Source organism: Diuraphis noxia, unplaced genomic scaffold, assembly GCF_037042655.1.
Source record: "Diuraphis noxia isolate RWA-SAM2 unplaced genomic scaffold, SU_Dnox_SAM2 contig0001, whole genome shotgun sequence".
Lineage (NCBI taxonomy): Eukaryota > Metazoa > Arthropoda > Insecta > Hemiptera > Aphididae > Diuraphis > Diuraphis noxia.
In genome coordinates, this window is record NW_028301711.1 from 91,586,612 (window position 1) to 91,608,589 (window position 21,978).

Here is a 21,978-nt window from a genome sequence, read left to right on the forward strand (position 1 = left end):
TACCCACCGCACGCATTCGTCGCTGCGTAAAGCACCTAGGCGTGCACTTTGACCCAAGGTTCAACTTCCACGAGCACGCGTTACACGCGACGGAGGCGGGGAGATGCTTAACGCAGATACTGCCAAATCAAAGAGGCGCAAAACAAAGGACGAGGAGAGTGCTCGCCACGGATGTGACCTTAAGGGCTCCTGTATGGCGCACCTATTATGGTACCCCAGCATCACGGCCAAAGCACTCTGCAATATGATGTCTGCATACAGGAGAATCATGTTGAGGGTCGCATGCTGCTACCGAACCACGTCCTACTACTGCATTAGTGGCAAGCATGCCCCCACTCGCTTTACTGGCTAAGGAAAGAACCAACGTGTACAATGGAGTCGATAAGTATGCTGCCAGAGATCTTATTGACCAAGTGGCAAAATAGCTGGAAATCACCAACCGAGAACGGGATATGGGCCTTCAGGCTGATCAAGGACATTAAACCGTGGTTCCAGAGGAATCAAGGTGAGGTTTCTTTTCACCTGTGCCAAGTGCTAACCAACCATGGGTGTTTCAACCAATATTTAAAAAGATTCGACAAGTGGGAGACCGATGAGTGTGCTCACTGTGGGGTAAGTCCTGATAGAGCCGAGCACGCTATATTTTTATGTGACGCTTGGTATCACTGGCGACAAGATGCGTGCATCTATCTGGGGATAGATCAGATCACCCCAGACAACGTGGTTGGTATTATGTTGTCGTCAAAAAAGGCATGGTGCAGAATAGAACAACTTTTCACACGTATAATGATGCGCAGAGAAGAGGAAGAAAGAAGGGTTCAGCACGGAGGAGGAGTTGGAGCCTGAACCACAGGACGGGAACTCAGATCGGTTGGCACCGAGCACCGGGTCATGAAGTCACAGTGCATAAACAATATTAACATTAGTTAAGCTACTTAAGTATTGTAGACCAACCTGGTCAAACTGAGAGAGATAGAGCTCTCTACGCTATGAGTAGTATATATTTGTATGTTCACAGCCAGCTTTTCCACGGTAAAAATTTTTTTTCAAGCGGAAAATTCTCTCTTGGGGCACACTGATTTACTGCGTAACACAATACGGTGATTACATAAAATTGTCCCGTCTATTTGCCTCTTACACAAAAATATTTACCGTATCAACTATTTTTTTCCGTTTTTTTTTAAATTTTTTCAATCAAATATCGCTAATTTTTATAAAAATTACAGGGAGATTATTTTTATGTTTTTAATCACGTTGGTTACACTGTTCTAGTTTTTAAAAATGTATAAATTTAATTTCTACTATTTAGTTGCAAGTTAATAATTTTACATTTAGTTACTGCTGATCCGTCGTGTATTCGAGTTGTGTTTTTTCAAGTTATTATTTCAATATTAATTAAGGAAATGAATTTACCAAAACTTTCAAGCGATTTTCAATCATTAGTTCATCGTATACGAAATAATTCAGTTCCAACCCATCCAGGATATACTTCAATTTATTCAAGATTAAGATCTTTCGAACATTTTCCTTTAAATTGTTTTCAAAATAAATATGCTCTAGCTGAATGTGGGTTAAAATATACAGGAGTAGAAGATATCGTTGAATGCTTTTGCTGTGGACTTATTCTTTATCATTGGAAACGAGAAGATGACGTTTGGATTGAACATTGCAGATATAATCCAAAGTGTATATATGTATTATTAATGAAGGGAAATCAGTTTGTTCAAAAAGTATTAAATAAATATTGTAACAATGAATATATTTGTAATTGTGAAACTAGGTCATACAACACCGTTTGTTAAATCATGTTCTTTCATTATACCTACATGTTGTAATAAATAAAAAAAAATATTATAAACAACTTAGTTTTTAATCTAATATCTCGTGGACTTATAGCTCAGTGGATTAGTGCGTTAAGTTAATTTAATAAGTTGATTTCATGTTTCAGGTAAGTAAGTATAAATAATTCCCTCTACTCCCTTCACTAAACACTAATCTACTGAACTATACGTTCACATTTTTTTACCATTTTTTTTTTTTTGCAACAGATTTAGTATATCATATGTTTACTGATGAATAAAAACCTCAGTTCAAAGTATATGTTCCATCAGTTACATTATACTAGATTTTTTTCATATTGATAGTCTGAAATATTATTATAAATATTATTCATCATGGTTCTACCTATAATTGTTTCAAAATCAACCTTCGACATTCGTCCGTATAGTAAAAAGAGCGTTACAGTCGGATTATTAATTAATAAACAAATTTCGATTATTGTGTTATTAGAATGTAAATTATCAAAGAAGATAATTACTTTAAACTTAGAACAATGGTTTACACTCATGTCTGAATCTAATTACATTTCAATTACTAATAATTTACACACCAGATGTAGACGAACAAATATATCTGATAACCTTACATATTCAACTAATGTTATTCAGAGTTCAATTACTTTACATATCAATGATGAATATATTACTTTATCACATACAGATTTATGTAGACTTAAACAGCTTCAACATTGTGTAGACCTCTACATTGCAGAAAAACAGAAACGTTTACCGAGTTACCAAGCCACATTTAACACAGCTTACGATCTAATAAAAAACGACGTCCGTGGTCTACCTATCAGTTGTCAAAGAAATGAATTCACAAACCAGTATATACAAAACTATGATTTTAGTTATTACACTCATCTGCAAAACGATGACACATCATTCCTATATGAAATATTACAATACCATTTTAATACAATGTCAGACTTCAGGATTTAATAGTATAAAATAAATAAATATTTATATAATAATATATTGTATTGTTTATTCAATAAAAACTCATTTTTTTTTTTTTTTCAAACATAATAATTAGCCTATTATTTTACTTTTGATTGTACGACGTCCTGGGTCTTGTAGCATCGTATCAAATATTGACTGCATGGTTTGATTCAAGCTAACATTCAATGTCTGGTCTTTTGACTTTTCGCTTGTATACAACTTAACACCAGCTTCACTAAACTTCCACCTATAATTATATATATTTTTTTTAAATCATGAAATGAAGTGATAATAAAAATACCTATTGAAAAAGATTAACAATAGTTTAAAAAAAGTAAATTAATGATAAATTATTTACCTATCCTTAACTGGAACATTTTCAATATTTGAACATTTATAATGTGTTATTACCCAGTAATCAGTTGGCTTCTCCTCAAATGTAGTTTTTATCGTAATTAAACCGTCACCTTGTCGAAAAGTTAGCGAATTGAAAACTTCCTCATCATATTCTTCTGATCTTAAACGATCACCAACATTGTCTCGAATACTCGATTTAGATCAGCCAGCAATGTTCGTTTTGTGTATGGATGCTCATTTGAGTGAGGTGATACTTGAAATAGAAGCTGGTCCTTTCTTGGGTTCCAAACTAAACCCAGAGTTTTAGTTGTATCATTGTCCTCCAAATCGAGCATAACTTGTTCATTTGAGTTTGTGTTTGTCATGTTGGCTACTAATCTTGCACTATTTGAACACCACTTCAGGAGATTCATTCCAGCTGAACTTAATATCAGAGAGATATCATTTTGTACCTGTATGCATTCGTCAATTGAATCTGCTCCCGTTAACAGATCATCGATGTAGAAATCCTTTCCGATTGCTTCAGCTGCTCGAGGAAAATTGACAGCATTTAGGGTTGATAGTTCTTGTAGACATCGAGTGGCTTGGTATGGGGCTGATGCTGTTCCGTAAGTAACGGTATTGAGCTGATAATGAGATAACTCGTTCTCAGGGGAGTCTCTCCATAAGATACGTTGATAATCTCTATATGCTAGGTCAATCAAAATTTGTCTATACATTTTCTCAACGTCTGCTGTCATAACATATTCATGAAGACGAAAACGCAGAACAATTTATACTATATCGTCTTGAACTACGCCACCATTCATTAGCATATCATTTAATGAGGTTCCGTTACTGGACTTTGCCGATGAGTCAAAAACTACCCTCAGCTTCGTTGTTAAACTTGAAAAGCGCAACACTGCGTGATGAGGCATATAATAACACTCCGTGTGGATTTTTGATGGGTTTTCAATGCGTGTCATATGTCCAAGTGCTTCGTATTCATTTAAGAACTCAATATACTGGCCTTTGAGGACTTCATTTTGGGACATTCCTTTTTTCCAGACTAAAGCATCGTCTTCGAGCCATATCATATGAACTTCCCAGATTGTAGTTGTCTTTAAACGGAAGTTTTAGAATAAAGCGACCCGACTCATTTCTGATGTATGTTGAACAAAAATGATTTTTAGTTTCTTTTGCTTCATCTAATGGTGTGGTAGTATGTATTGACGCCAATAAACACATCGACGACGGTGTCCACTGTTCATATTGTACCCTTCCGGAAAGTACCCACCCAAGCTTTGTGTTGTATGCAGTTATTGATTCATTGTTTTGTTTGACTTGCTCGTTCCCCAATAGATCGAAAAATAATTCTGCACCGAGTAATAAATCGATCTCAGCAGGTTGATGGTAGGTACTTTGGATCAGCTAATTGATTGAAAACGTGATCAGGCAAGGCCCATGTTGAGACATCAATGTGTGCAACAGGGAGTTGATGCGTGATTGCATTAATAACAAACATATCTGTTTGTTTGGAGTACGTTGATTAACGTGAGTGCACCTTGCCCCATATCCAAGAAGAGATATTCATAGATGAAGACATGTATATACATCTCTCATGAGAACCGGATTTCCGATATAAAAACGTTAAAGGTTAATAGCAATGACTTGAAAAACATTTCCAAAAAAAAAAAAAAAATTATTATATATGAACATCACTTTATATTAACTGGTTAAAATATCAAATATAATCTAAAATAAATTAGTATGTATATATTCAAATAGACTTCTCATATAATAATGTTGTTGGCGCTGAAAATTTTATCGCGATATGCTAATGCGAGCGGTGCGCGGCAACGTGGAAGTTCTTATCGGTCTGTCCACTTTTTTCCGTCTTCCCCGAACACCACTCTTTCTTTTTGTGTTTTTAATTGTCAAATTATTATACCTGTGTATTATTTATTCTCTTTGTTTATATGTTCTCTGTGTTTTAATTAATGGTCGGTTATTGCCGTACGATTATTATCTTAAATACCATATGTTCCTATCAATTATTATTATTATTATTGTTATTATTATGCGGCCAACGCCCTAATTATTATTATTATTAATATTGTCGTCTCGGTGTCTACGTGTTTTTTTCTTATGCCGTATATGGTTATGTTGATATTCTCTAAGCCGCTACTGTAGCGTTGTTTTGTCGTGCTGAATTATGTAGTGTTTTCTTTTGTAAGTCGCATTGAGCGCAATCATCAATTATTATTATTATTTTCATATTGTTGTAAGATTTGGTTTATTCGTTGTCAATGCGATACGAAATTTCATTATATTTGTCTCGCCAGTAAGGCGTAAAATTCATTGGTGTTGTTTTTACTATTTTATTCATCACTCGATTTGTCGTGTGTGACTATCACTACTTCGACTCCTACTTAAGGTTAGTACGTACTCATATATATTGCATACCCGTCGATTACGACTTCGGACTGTTCACCGTTGCGTAAGACCGCCAGCACTAGCCGTGTTGCGTGGGAGGCCACCCAGGTTGACAAGGTCCTCAGTTTCCTCGAGTTCCTCGAGGCCATCTTCATCTAAGCATCGTGCTGTCCACACCCGCGTAAGACCGCCAGCACTCGCCGTGGTGTGTGGGAGGCCGCCCAGGCCGTCCAGATCAACGTCATTGCAAGCCAATCACCTCAAGACCTCATTAATTTAAGTTTAGTTTAAGTATTGTCCCTGACTTGTTGTGAGCTCTGTGGTCATTGCACCAGACCGGATCGACCACAGAGACCCCCGCCCATAACTAAACTGTCACATCCTCTTTCCATTGTACATTAGTTCCTGTACACGTCGTCGTTGTTCGTAGTGCATTTCATATTGCCTATCCTAGAGAGTATAAGGCGACGGCTCTTTAGTTGCCTACCTACGCCCCTTAACAGAGTCTTATACTCTTCGCTCTCGGACGTTACCGAGTGGTCCTTCGGGTACCCCAACATTTGTTGGTCGCGTACAAATGTAATAAGAATTAGCATGAAAGACTACAAACATGTTCTTACATGAACAAAAGAGAATGGTATTTTTATAAACTGGTATAATTTACAATCACCACAGGATTATGAGAGGTACTTAATATTCAACGTTCAAAGAGAGGGTTAAACTGTTGTATAAAATACCGAATTTTTAAACATAAAATCATCAGTTCACCAGCAGCTCTAACAGTTCAAACAGACCAAGAAGCTATCAGAACAGCAACCATCCTCGACTCTCCAGCAAAACAGTTGCCAACCATCAAAAACGCAAAAACATTTTCAACAACAGTGAATAGCAACCGCCAGCCAGACTCAGAAAATAGTCATCAGTCAGACTTAGAAAAGAATACTTCAATACTAACTATGTAAGTACCTATTTTATTATTTTATTAAAACTTTTAACCTTTACTCCTATTAAAAAAAAAAAAAACTAGAAACAGAATAACATTGATTTAAACACATCATCATTATAATCAAGACTAAATAAACAGGCATGATCGCAAAAAAACCAATTTTTCCTATCACTGCGCATTTTCCCCAGACTTGGCAGAAACAGTAAAATACCTAAGATAAAAAAATATTTTATTGTTCATATCATGACCATGACTAAATATGATGTACCGGCCGGCATCAGCAGGCTTACTGGCTTAGTTTATTGCATGGCCATGAATATTGACTAAGTTATAGTCATGTTTTATTGAATAAACTTTATTTAGTCAAGATTGTGCTCATGTCTTATAAGTAAGTTATAAATTTATGATTCAATAAATAATTAGTTAGGTATACCATTATTCATTAAAAATAATAATTAAAATATTAAATGAAGTAGACAATAAGTGTGTCACATCATAGGGAATTTAATGCAGGACTAAATAATAGTCATAGTACAGTGGTTTGTTATTAATTTTATGGATTTTTTTAAGTTTTTCCGTTGTGTATTTTTCTGTGTTAAATAATTCAATTTTGACTTCTGTTTTTCTGCCCTATTCATTTCTCGTATACGTATGTACATTATTGTTCGCACCAGGCATTCTATGACTTCATTTGGTATGCATTTTTCATTTACATGCTGATTAAGTATAATGGTTAATTTTTTGACGATACCCTTTTTATTATCAAATTCTTGCATGAAAATGGTTTCAAGGACTTTTGAAAAATTCAAAAGATCTTTTGATGGATAAGTAAGATACCCTAAAAATAATAAACAGCAAATTTGATTATTTAACAACATTTTTTTCAGATTACTGGAATGCAAAAAACAAACTAATAATAACCTTTTGATATACAAGACATCCATGATCCACTTTCAAAATTTATTTCATTGCTATTATCCTCTAGGAATGGATATTTATTTTTAAATTTTTTGGCTACAGAACCAGATATATACACCAAATTATCTTCCTCGCATGGATCTTTTGAAGTATATAATTCTTCAACAGTTGTCTAAAACCATAATGGTATATATTAAAATTCTATTTATTTAATTTATTTATTGAATGCCTTGAATATTTTTGATACCTACCTCAAGTTCAAAAGAATTTAATAGTTGTAAATATTCATTTTCTATTGTTTCAGTCTCCGTTACAGTGGATTCTTCTAATATTTTAAGTCTGAAATATCTGAGCTGCAATAAGTAGTGTGTCCTTTTCCTTAAATTTATCATTTGATTCCAGTTAACAATTTTCATTTATACAATCTTCAGTGTTACTATTTTTTATGAAAAATGCTGAAGAATGCTTTCCTAATATGTACCATCTTAGGCTTAAAAACATGGATGATTAATTTTAATTTAAGTTTAAATATTTTAGGGAGTTATTACCGATACTTGAAATCTATAGGGGTTGGATGGTCATTTGATCCTCCCATGTCTCTCATAAAACTGAAAAAGTTTTCTAATACCTAAATAAATGTAGGTACATATAATTAATTATTTTTATAAATAAGTAGATAAAATAACGTATAATTACATCCTAGTTAAGTCGTCTTGTAATAATAAATTCTATACCAATATAATCTTTAAGATCTTTATACAGGTTTCTTAAAGATAAATTTGAAATCAGAATTCCCTTTTGAAATGTCATAAGATTTTTTTTCCGTGTACTCTCATTGAACTAATAAAATTATCCATCAAATTTAAAATATTGTTCTGTTTATCCAAATGTATTCCATATGCACTGGAATTGTCCCCTAACATTTGCTGAGAGTTATGAAGATCAAACCAGTTATTAATCAACAAAATTGCTTCTGAACACTAAATATAAACAATTATAGTAAGTAATTATACAATGTGATAATATCCAAACTCAGGAAATTTTAGTTTACTTCTTTCCAATTAGATGTTAGTGCACCCATGTCTCCATAGTATTGCATTGCTTTAGAAACTGTCCTGGAAAGAAGTTGGGCTGCGGTTTTAACTTTTTGACGTTGAACTCCACTGACATTGAAATGAAACTCTGTCACTTTGTATGTAAAAGTCAAGTCATTTGAACCTTGTACTTTCAACAAAGATTCAAACAAACTTTTACCTATGAATTTATTACCTTAACATAAAGAAATGTTAATACATTGTTATGAATATAATATGAAGTAAAAAAAATTGCCAGTCAATTTGTATGTCAATTTATATGAACTTAAAGTATTACCATTTTCAGTATCAATATTAAATCCATGATCAATGATGTTGTGTCTTATCAATTTCAATAAATGTGGTACATCGGCAAAAATATGGATTTTTTTTCCAGTGTTTGTGTGTTTCAAGTAAATCAAGTAAATGAACAAGGCACCGGTTGCATAATGTCAAATTCAGGCTGCAGTGAAGAAGACTGCACTGAACCCAGAGACGATGTTTTTACGTGTGATATATGTGGACAAATTTTTTTGTTCAAATGTTGGTTGGAGAGAGACATTGCTTCCCATATGCAACCGATTCATGCATGTGAATATTGCGACAGGGTTTTTAACAGGAAAGATACCCTTAAGAGACATATACAAACTGTTCATAATAAAGTAAAGCATTCGTGTAACATATGCGATGCTAAATTTAGCACTACTCATGCCAGAACTAGACACATCAGCAGGATTCATAGCGTAGAGGATACCACAGTCCATTGTCCAAAATGTCCTTCAACGTTTACTTGCCAACAAGATTTACAATACCACAATAACTTAAAGCACACTCAATTTAAACCGTATAAGTGTAAGGAATGCAATCAAGGATTTGAGACACCTTATTTGCTCCACATTCATAGACGATCACATGATAGACGAAGGAACGATTGATAAGTAAGGCGAATTGTTCAGGAATTCAAGGGTAAGATTATTTATTTATAATATATTATAAATTTAATTTAATTATTTTCATGTTTTCAGGTTTGAAAATTGTATAAATATAATTGAATTACTTTGATGTTTTCAGGTTAGAAAATTTTTTTTCTTTTTTCAGAACCTTTAGTTTAAACTATTAAAAATTAAATTTATTAGTCAAAATATATGTCATTATAGTTAAATTAGTTATTTAAGCCCCTAGCAGTTAAAAATTAGTATAATAACCCCAATCCCTAATACATAGACAGATAATTTGACCCCTTTTAAAATCTCAAGTGATCTGTGGTGTTATAATTAAGTAGGTAGGTATATTAAATTAGTTATGTAAGTCCCTTACATTTAAAAATTAGTTATGTAAGCCCCTTACAGCTAAAATTTAGTATAAGATCCCAAATCCCTAACATCACAGATCATTTGACCACCCTTAACTAATTCGGGAGGTTGGCTGGGGTTAAGGGTGGCGGCATCGAATAAAGGTCCACCGTGTCGAGGTGATGCCGCTGAGCAGTCGAAGGATCAGTGGCAAAGTTACTGATTCAAATTCACTTGCGACCAAGAGACCTTTTCTTTAAAAAAAAAAGACATTGCTCCACCGGATGGGTTAGGGGGGGGGGTTAATATATTGTTAACAATTGTTGCAGGATTACGGGACTGAAATACATCATTTAGCCACCACTACAAGTCCAATTAGTCACGAGCGTAACACTGCAGCTAGTTCCACGAACCGCACGCGAATGCGCCCACCAATTTTTACTATCAACTTATCTTATCAATTATAAATATGAGTGAACGGAGTGATTTTTTACTTTACTTTTTAACATAACTTTAACTTTTTAACTCGTTAATGTCCAGCCTTGGAAAACTATATTTCGCAACCAAAATCCATAAATTTATATTTTTCTGATAGATAATATCACACTGAATCTTTATATATACAGAACTTAGCTTAACTTCATACAGTTTTCCATAAATCACATTTTGATTGCAAATATTTGGCATATTTTCATCATTTTAGCTGGTTATTATTTTGGTTTTGAACATAAGCGTATCTAACTTTTATTTCTTACCTAAACCTTATAAAATTATATTTTTCTGATAAAACAGATTGTGCCGAACAGTTTTATGTAACTTTTGTCACATGTGTTACACATTTTTAAATTTCGACATACACACCTTCACTTTTTGTACTACACACAATTTTAGGAGCTGCTAATACACAAAAGTCGATGCTAAATGCATAAGATTTGTACATTAATTGAAAAAAAAACTAGCAATTTATTATTTTAACAACTTTTATTTATTTTAAATGCAACAAATTATACACCACATCTTTTATGTCCCGCTTTTTTCCAATAATTTTAACCTTGGTGGAGTTGACGCCTTCGGCTAAAATTCAAATAAATTAAATTAAATTAATATTCAACTCTTGAGAAGACGCTACCCATGCATTTGTTGTCTCCGTCTTACACACTTATGGCATACCAATACACACCAATACACTAATTCTTAAATTAATTCAATTATACGCTGTTTGCACTATGAAAGAGCCAACTTATATTATTACTTAAGTTATGAAAAATGGAAGTTTATTTGACTTTTTACAAGGTATCTTTCAATATATATTTTTGATTTTTGTTTGGTGTATATTTGATATAACACCTAAACACATTTAAACTTGTGAATTGGTAAAGGACTTGGTTTAAAACTCCAACAGTTAATCTATATGGCAGCTCAAAGATTAATTATTTTCATTAACTGGCCCACCATTGGTATACTTTAGAAGTTTCAAGTACCCACGAATAATGTTAGGGGTGAGTGTGGTAAGTTGACGAGTCGGGTAAGTTGACGAATTGATTATAATTCTTAACCACAGATATATAAAAATACTAGATAGACGACTCCCTATTCCTACAACGTAAAAATTATGAAGCCTACAAAATGGCGGAAATTCTCTTATCTAAGAGGTGAATGTTTACAAAATTTATATTATGATAAAATGATAAATCGTAATAATGTTATGGCGGGAAACAAAACTATTAAAAATGTATACATCGTACACAATATTTAGATTAAAGTTATAAATATAATTATAATTTTAAATTCTATTATTATTTTAGTTAATTAATAATAAAAAAAATAATATTATTTATTATAACAAACGAGAAATACAATGTAGATAAACAAAATAAAAAAAGTTCTAGCTTATCCAATACACACATGCTTGAATTTGGTTTATCTGAGTTAATTTTATAAACGAACTAAATATAACAATAAATGTTTATGTACCTAACGTCATATTACAACATAATAAAATAAAAAGGAAGATAAAATCGATTAAACACTTTAGAAACTCCATTTTATTACATATATTTAGAATATATTTATGATAACTATGATAAACTGCATGTTATGATGAATAATTAAAACGTTTGAAATTGAACTTTCATTGTGTATACAATTTGTATGAAAAATTTTAATAAAATTAAATAAATAAATCCCTTAAATATAATTTAATTAAAAATAATATTCAATAATTTACCTTGAGTAATTTATTATAAAATGTTTACTATTATGTTCGTCAACTTACCACACTCTCCCCTATACAATGCAATTAATTTCTGTGGGACCAACATATTTAATAATAAACTACTACGAATTTCGATTTAATAATTTATATTATATGTAGGTAACTAATTACTATTACAAATACATACAAATATCAAATAGGGCGACGAGGTGGCCGAGCGGTCTAACGCGTCGGCTATGGCGCAGCCGGTTCCGGGTTTGATCCTCGACCACCGAGCGGCATTTTTCTCCGGGCAAGTCACGGTTTCCGGAGAAAAAGTGCTGCCATCCTCCACTCCGGGGCATGGCAGAAACCTACGGGTGCCCCAAATCCCAATAGAAATTCTGCCAAAAATACACCCACGTGTAACATACTTATAGTTCCAAAAACCTACAGTCCACATCCTACCCAATGGCCTAAGTTGCCACGGGATAAAAAAAAAAAATTTAATATTTCAAAACATTTCCTACTTAAATTTATTGATTTATAAAAAGTCAATTTATTTTAAAAATTGTATGGTATATAGAAAATGCTAATAAAATGTATTACAAGATTAAAGATTCCGCAAAAGGTTTTGTCTACAGTCTACCTACATGTCTAACATGAAAATGGTTACATACCTAAAACATTGACTATCACTCGGTTATTAAACTCAATCCAATGTCTAGTCACGCATAATAACTTTCCGGGCATAGTTATTGTGTATTCCGCTTTTTCGCCCTCTTCAATGGGCCTCATATTTCTAAGGATGCTTAAAACCTCTGCATTTGTGCCCATGGTTGAATTATGAATGAACATAATATTATTCAGTTCACCTCCAAACCCACCCAAAAATTGTATTAACGAGCCTAATTATTATTATAAATCAATAAATATAAGTAGGAAATGTATTGAAATATTATTTAACATGTATATACTTATATTATGTGTAATAGTTAATAGTTGCATACCTAGAATATAAATTATTAAATTTAAATTCCTAGTAGCTTATTGATAAATATGTTGGTTTCACAGAAATTAATCGCATTATTCTACACATGATTGCGTTATTTGTTTTAATATGTAGCTAATATAAATAAAACGGATGTTATAACTATAAATAAAAAAAAGTCAGTCTCACGAAAGAACGGGACCGTGTCTCGACCAAAATCGGTCATTCTTGCGCATCCCCACCGCAGCGCTGCAACGACGACAACGATCGTCGCTGGTGGTCGCCGGCGGTCGTGGTGAGGAGTAAACGGTGTCTGTGTATACGTAGCGTGCCTAGTGAATAGTGATAGTTTCTCCGCCGACAACATATTATGTAAAAATCACGAAAATACAGAAATTATTTTAAGCTAGAAATTCATAAAAAATTTTCTTTTTATATCTAAGATTTGAAAATTTAATACAAGGCTCATAATATATTTTTACAATAAAAATTGAAAAATAAAAGAAATGCGTAGTCACAATTTTTTTTTTACAAGCATTCAAAGTTTGAATTTTGACAACATATGTAAAAATCACGAAAATTCGCAAATTATTTCAAACTAGAAATTCATAAAAATTTTTCTTTTTAAATCTAAGATTTGAAAATTTTTAATAATCTATAATATATCCTAGACAGATAAACCGTCTTCGCTCAGAATCGTTTTTTGTATACAATGATATAATATCATTGGATTCAAATTTAATTCCATCCATTACAGTAACCCACTTGTAACCTACTGTACAGCAGAGCGACATACACGACTTACCCGCTTTTTTACTGTTTAATGATAATAAAAATATATTAAATTTTATAACAATTTTGTTCCACAACATATAAAACTATTATACTTTATAGCTGTTACTTAAGCTGAAATGGACTTTAAATAAATAAAAAAAAACCATGCACGTGTAATACATTTTTATTTTTATAAATGTAATCACTTATCATAATACAACAACCAGGAATTATAATAATATTAATTTTAATATTATCATTTGGACTTTTTTTGATGTTGTTTTTCTTAGCAAGGCCAATAAAAAATTGTATGTAATTTTGTATGAAATTGTGCCTATTATTTTTAATTAATTAATCTTTACATATTTTATCTTTTCAGGTAGTGCTAAAGAGCCTGATGTTTTAGTGGATCTCAAAGAAATTTTACAGCGACCAACATTCATACTTACTAATAATCCAAATTATCAAAGAGCCATGGTGTTTAAAAAAAGTGCAATAATGAATTGATCAGAATTAAACGTAATCAAATAACAATTACAAAACGATTGGGAACAGGTGCTTTTAGAGAAGTTTTTGAAGGAATTGTCAAAGGTTTAATAAATGGAAAACCTGAATATCGTGTTGCATTGATTTCATTAAAAGAAGGTGCCAATGAATACGAATCAAATGAATTTTTAAAAGAAGCTAAATTTATGAATAAATTAAAACATAAAAATATTTTGCAAGTTTTGGGTGTATGTTTAGATAATAAACATATTTTTATTATTATGGAACTTATGGAGGGAGGCGATTTATTGAGATTTTTAAGGAAATCCAGAATGCAGGTATTCAATTGTATTAACTATATGAGAATATGTATCGATGTAGCCAAAGATTGCAATTATCTTGAAGAAATGCACCTCGTGCACCGTGACTTTGCTAGTCGCAATTGTTTAGTATAATTTTCTGGTCCTTGTAATCAAATTATAAAAATTGGCGATTTTGGATTAGCAAGATATGTATGCACACGATTATTACCGTAAGGACGGAGAAGCTTTACTCCCAGTTCGGTACTACAATATCTGATGTATATTATGTAAATTACCTATATTTTATTTTTTTTTTTTTATCTTCAGATGGATGGCATCAGAATCACTAGTGGATGGTGTTTATACTAATAAATCTGATGTCTGGGCTTTTGGTGTCTTATTATGGGAGATTATGTCGCAAGGTCAACATCCATATCCAGGACTGTCCAATACAAATGCTATGTATTTTGTTCAAAATGGTGTAAGGCTTGAGAAACCAAATAATTGTCCAAAAACTTTGTAAATATGCAATAAAAATTAGTCAATTTAATAATTAATGTTTATATTTTTTTATTTCAGATATAAATTAATGAATAAATGCTGGCATGATGAGCCTGATAAACGGCCTTCATTTAAATTTTGTCTAAACTTCATAAAATCGTATCATACGGTTCTTGAATACATAAATCCAGAGAAACCCCTTAAAGAAAAATCTATTCCAGAATATTTAAATTTATAACTCAACGAATTTTCCCAATAAGTTATATTTATGTTCTAATACATAAATTCAGTAAAAACAGTTATTTTTCTTAACTTACAATTAAATTATATTTAAATTCTTTTTTTTTATATCTTGTACTATCAATATTTATTTATATTATATTATAGTTTGTTTCATAGTATGAGTTATTATTTACTTTGAAACTAAATGCAATTTTCAATCTTAAAATACACTGGAGGTTAGACCTTTTGCTCAAAAATAGTGAGGACATTACTAAGTAGTTTTATCAACTTTTGTCACAGTATATTAGTTCTATATTTTATTCTTTAATATAATAGATATATTTGTGTTAAAAATCATTAAAAATAAAATAATCATAGTACTGTGACAAAAGTTACATAAAACTATTCGACACAATCTGTTCTATCAGAAAAATACCACTTTATAAGGTTTAGGCAAGAAATAAAAGTTCAATAGTCTTATATTATGTTCAAACCAAAAATAACTAGCTAAAATGATGAAAATGATGAAAATATGTCAAATATCGAATTTTATAACAGAATTTTAACATCTACTTTTTGAACTTAACGCTCTAAAAACTTAAATATTTTTCCCAAGTCTATGCTGTTATTTTTTCCCGATAGAACGAGTTATAACAAAAATTATGATGTGCAATGTGCTTATGTACTTAGAATATTTTGGATGAAATCATTTTTTGAACATAAAAAAACCGTTGATTTTACATATAAATCGTAATTTTCGCTACACATTTTTGAACATAACGCTATAAAAACTTAAATATTTTTCCAAATTGAAATAAAGTATTTTTTCCTAATAGAACATAATATGCTTAAAAGTGTTATGTGCAATTTGTTTTTGTACTTAAAATATTTTAATCGCCGCAGCGATTATAAGAAATTACTAGTAGATAAGCCATTCTCGGAAAACTGTTACCTATCGGTATATCAATCGTTTTATTATAACGATGTATGATTTTTATAATTTTCCAGATTTAAGTGTAAACGTAATTTTTGGGTGCATTGTACTCTTTCATAAATAAATAATTATATCAAAGAGTTTGTTAAATAAAATAATTAAAGGGTTATGTCGAACATATTTATTACGCATCAATGATATTTTCGAGGAAATCATAATTTTTTTTAGATTAAATACTTATTCTATCAATGAGTAGATATAATTACTGTGTGTATTGCAATCTTTCAGAAATAAATAATTATATCAAAGATTTTGTTCAATAAAATAACTAAAGGGTTATGTTCCTTCTATTTATATTTTTAAAACGACGTTTGATAATTAATCAAAAAATAATAGACTAAATAAGTTGTAATGTGCTTTAATACATGAATAATAATACTCATCATAAGCATTGTAATTTACAGAAGTCTAGTATTTTTATTCGATTTTCTAAGTCGAAACACCGCTCTACAATATTCCTTTCGGTTTAATCTTATACGGCGTATTCTTTTACGAATTAGAAAATTATGTTATGAATTTTTATGAATATTACGTTTTTTTTTTCGAAAATTATTTTCCAATCGTTTTATTATAACGATGTATGATTTTTATAATTTTCCAGATTTAAGTGTAGACGTAATTTTTGGGTGCATTGTACTCTTTCATAAATAAATAATTATATCAAAGAGTTTGTTAAATAAAATAATTAAAGGATTATGTCGAACATATTTATATCGCAACAATGATATTTTCGAGGAAATCATAATTGTTTTTATTTTTCCAGATTATAATAATCTTATACCATTGTGTAGATATAATTATCGTGTGCATGGCAATCTTTCATAAATAAATAATTATATCAAAAAGTTTGTTAAATAAAATAATTAAAGGGTTATGTCGAACATATTTATTACGCAACAATGATATTTTCGAGGAAATCATAATTTTTTGTATTTTTTTTAGATTAATTACTTATTCTATCAATGTGTAGATATAATTATTGTGTGTATTGCAATCTTTCAGAAATAAATAATTATATCAAAGAGTTTGTTCAATATATTATTTAAAGGGTTATGTCAAACATATTTATATCGCAACAATGATTTTTTCGAGGAAATCATTATTTTATTTTTATTTTTTTAGATTAAATACTTATTCTATCATTGTGTAGATATAATTATTGTGTGTATTGCAATCTTTCAGAAATAAATAATTATATCAAAGATTTTGTTCAATAAAATAACTAAAGGGTTATGTTCCTTCTATTTATATTTTTAAAACGACGTTTGATAATTAATCAAAAAATAATAGACTAAATAAGTTGTAATGTGTTTTAATACATGAATAATAATACTCATCATAAGCAGTGTAATTTACAGAAGTCTAGTATTTTTATTCGATTTTCCTAACTCTTTCAAAAATGGTTTAATCGGTCTAATTTTTTTTTAATCGTATTCACCGGGACTCTCTCAGGCTGTTGCACTTTCTGGATTGTGTTGGACCAAAAAATTGACTAAATACAATTTTTTTAGAAAATTCATAATTTTTACGGGATAATTATTACTCACGGGATAAGCGATAAAAAGTCAATCGATTTTTTTATAATTATTCACCATAGCAGCCTACAGAGAAGAGAAAATTTTCCGTCATTGGACACAATTTTCAGCTCAATCTGGCGAATATCGAACATTTTCTGATCAATGGCGTACGCGTATTTACGATTCTATGACTAAGTCGTCGACGTATGAACAAACACGAATTTTTTTCGAAATTTCAATATTTCTAACTCTTTCAAAAAACACTTGAGTACAAATTTAAACCTTGATAGGTACCTATAAATTACACGTTATAAGTACGTATAAATTACTAACGAAAACAGTGGCAACCTATTATAAAATGTTAAAAACTATATTTGCAAAGAGCTGTATAATTTACGGAAGTCTAGTATTTTTTTCCAATTTTCCAAGGCGAAACGCAGTAACTTAAAATCATTGTTTAAGAGAAAGAACACCATACAATGTATATAAAGCTTATAGCGAACCCTTTAAACTACATCAAGTTGCTACGCTTAGGTATTAATCATTTATGTATGTTTCTATGCTAGTATAATATAAATTATAAATAAATTCTCTGCACGGTGGACGACATTTGTCTACGAGAATATTTAGACCCAATTCTAGGCTTTAACACACATAAATCAGGCGTTATGCCAGTGGCTATTTCCTCCTTGCGTGACAAGCAACTATTAAGATTCCATAAAGAGAAATACATAGAATCGCTTGGAGCAAGTTCTCGATTTACATATCAGAAATGTTATAGATACCCAGGTGACGAAGATTTTGGAGTCAAAGTGGTGGCTACAAAGCCTATTTACATGAACAACCTTATAACAGAATTATACGGTGCAATGGCACCTGTTACTGATGATTTTTTTTCTGCTGAAATAAAAGAATATTCAGTCGTGAAGTCCGCATCTACAGGCATAACAAAACTGTGGCTTGGGCTTGCAGCATTCGTGAATCACGATTGTGAAGCCAACATGGATATATATATTTTTAGGAAGTACCAGTGCAATAGTCAAAGCCAATAAAAAAATCAAACGCGGAGAAGAAATAACAGTATATTACGGCCCACATTATTTCGGAACAAATAACAAAGACTGTATGTGCCATTCAAGTGTTTCCACAAAGAAATGTTAGTAGGGCCCATATCACTTGTAACTGCTGGCACATTCTATCCACAGTTGTATAATTTACTAATTACGTTGTTTAGTATTGAAGCAGTCATTGGTGTGTCATGAGAATAAAAGACTGGCTGCTTCCAAGATTTGAAGAGTCCTCTAACCATAACCTCTTGCACAGTTTGATGTGGTCCTAAAACTTGATCAATTGCTTTATCATAGCATACATCATGTGCAATGTAAACTTCATCAAAAGATAGAACAACAATTTTATCTCTATCAGACATGGATGTACATTAAGTAATAGGTTATTATTAGTGATATTATAATTTATAATACTACCAAATTTTAATTAGTTAATTAATTATTAATGTTATTAACCTTTTTGTTTTATGATACTTAAAACATTATCTAATACACCTGGCTCTATGGAAAATGTTTTGGCATATCTTCTTAATGTAGAAAGACCTTAAATATGACAACATGTTGTAAAATAGTTCATAGCAGTTTTGAAATTACTGAATACTTGGCAATGGAATAGTTTGAAGCAGATATGAATAAGCGACTGTAGAAATACTTCTGAGTGTTATCGCTGATACAATATCCTCATTTTCCCACTTTTTAATTTTTTTTTGTCATTTAAAAAGTAATTAATTTGTGTCTTAGTGAACACTGACGAAAACAATTTATGCACATTTAAATTAAAATCTTCTTTATTTTTAATATGAAGTTGTTCATTTTCTTTTTGAATTTCCAAAAGTTTTTGATTTCAATTATTTAGTTGTTTTCGGAGATAATCGCTATAAATTATAAATTCAAAATGAGAAATATTAACAAAAATTATGAATTTAATTTTTTTTTTTTTAAGTCTCAACTACAAAACAAATGACAAAAATTTTACAAAAATTTCAGAGTTTTCAATGGGTAATAAAGACACATCGTGTTCAAATTCATTAACAAACGTACATTACCCCAGCCCCCCCCCCCCATTTTGACTTTTGCAATTTTTTTTGCACCAATAATTAGTACTCAATTCCTGCCCACGTTTTCTTAATTCCTGCTCTGACCGTTTTCCCGGAAAGTTGAGTTTTCCACGGGTGGGGCTGGTGTAACGTTACTCCAGCCCCACCCACCTTCCAAATTTAACTTTTTGCAATTTTTTTTGCGCCAATAATTAGTACTCAATTCCTGACCACGTTTTCATAATTCCTGCTCTGACCGTTTTCCCGGAAAGTCGAATTTTCCACGATTGGGGCTGGTGTAACGTTACTCCAGCCCCACCCACCTTCCAAATTTAACTTTTTGCAATTTTTTTTGCGCCAATAATTAGTACTCAATTCCTGACCACGTTTTCATAATTCCTGCTCTGACCGTTTTCCCGGAAAGTCGAATTTTCCACGATTGGGGCTGGTGTAACGTTACTCCAGCCCCACCCACCTTCCAAATTTAACTTTTTGCAATTTTTTTTGCGCCAATAATTAGTACTCAATTCCTGACCACGTTTTCATAATTCCTGCTCTGACCGTTTTCCCGGAAAGTCGAATTTTCCACGATTGGGGCTGGGGTAACATTTTCAACTTTTTCCAACGCCAATATTTAGTGCTCCATTTTCGCCAATTCTTGCCACCACTCCCAGAATTCCATTCAAACCTCCCCCCAAAAAATTAAAAACTCCGGGTGGGGCGGGGAAAACTTGTCCAATTAAAATTCTGAAAAGTCGTGTAAGAGACTTTTGGAATGTTCGGGCGCTGGCGTTCAATTAGGCTTTTTTTTATTGAATTTAGATTTTTATCAAATTTTTATTTTTATTAATATTATTTGATTTCTTTTTAGATTTGATTGATTTTTTATAAATATTTAGATTTATTAATTCAATCAAAAATTTTTTTTATATAAATTGTTTATTAAATTTAGATATATTTTTAAACTCATTTTTTATTTAGATTTTTATTAATATATTTAATAATGGTAATTTGATTGATTTTTATTATTAGATTTTTTGATGAAAGTTACATTTTTTCAACAGATTTTTTTTATGTTTTTTGAATAGTAATTTTTTGTTAAGTATTGTTTAGTAAATTTAACTATTTGCAATTTTTTTCGTGCCAATAATTAGTACTAATTTCTTGCCCACGTTTTCATAATTCCTGCTTTAACGGTTTTCTCTTTTTTTTTTTTGGTTAAAAAACTTAAAAATTATTTTGTAGTTAAAAACTTATAAAATATTCATATTTTGTAGCAACCTATGGGTTGAAAATCAAAAATAAAGTTACACGTAAGTAGCTTATTCAGTAACCAAAAATTATAATTAATATTATATCGTATTTGTGTTATCACGCTTTGGCTCCGTCGTTGATGCCGCGCGCTAATAATTCGCACCGATTCTCTGGGCGCGGTGGTGGCGTACTAGCGTGTAATCGTCTTCGCGTAGCTCATTGAGCAGGGGTGGCAAACTTACGTTACGCGTGCCAAAGATGGAAAAGTTGTTCAAATTTCAATGACACGTGAAAAATGAAAATTATAAACAATTATGCTATATATCATAGGTGCTGACTGCATGGGGGCTAGGAGACTGAAACCCCCATTAAAACGATTGAGTCGGGGCTCATGAATAGTTTTAATTTATTTTGTGTTATATGTGCTCCCCTTCCCGCGTCTCTCTACTCTTTAACCACTTATTTAAATTATTTTGAAGGGCAAAAGTTAAAATTAAAAAGTAGTAAGTTTGGCCCCCATTGACATCTTGCAAAACCTGGCGCCTATTTTATATATAATATATAGATAATATACAGATAACATTTTGGTTATAATAGGTTAATTGGGATAATATCCATAGGTATATACATGACACGTTTAAACCGATGGACGACTGAAAAGAGTTTAATGAATCCGTAACTTTATTTATATGCTTATTTTTATTTTTATAGAAAATTTAATTTCCTTTGGGCAAGTGAAAAATTTTCAAAACCTTAATTTGAAAAATTTGGCACTTGACCCAAAATAGGTTCGCCACCCCTGACATAGAGTAATGGTGTATAGAACATGGTACTTACATCACGTAAAATACTATACTC

The 21,978-nt window shown here is 31.3% G+C and overlaps 3 protein-coding genes and 1 pseudogene across 3 annotated transcripts; 3 read left to right on the forward strand and 1 right to left on the reverse strand.

Annotated features, from left to right (window-relative positions):
- Positions 1–372: 372 nt before the first annotated feature.
- On the forward strand, positions 373–846 carry LOC107170029 (uncharacterized). The gene has a single exon (XM_015520028.2). It carries the CDS (start codon positions 373–375, stop codon positions 844–846), a length of 474 nt encoding a protein of 157 aa, XP_015375514.2.
- Positions 847–3,298: 2,452 nt separating this feature from the next.
- LOC149062445 (uncharacterized) lies at positions 3,299–3,856 on the reverse strand. Its single transcript, XM_089215330.1, has one exon. It carries the CDS (start codon positions 3,854–3,856, stop codon positions 3,299–3,301), a length of 558 nt encoding a protein of 185 aa, XP_089071456.1.
- Positions 3,857–14,014: 10,158 nt separating this feature from the next.
- LOC149062446 (proto-oncogene tyrosine-protein kinase ROS-like) lies at positions 14,015–15,267 on the forward strand (annotated as a pseudogene).
- Positions 15,268–18,430: 3,163 nt separating this feature from the next.
- LOC149062447 (histone-lysine N-methyltransferase KMT5B-like) lies at positions 18,431–18,814 on the forward strand. Its single transcript, XM_089215331.1, has one exon. The coding sequence runs from the start codon at positions 18,431–18,433 to the stop codon at positions 18,812–18,814; it is 384 nt and encodes a 127-aa protein (XP_089071457.1).
- Positions 18,815–21,978: the final 3,164 nt, after the last annotated feature.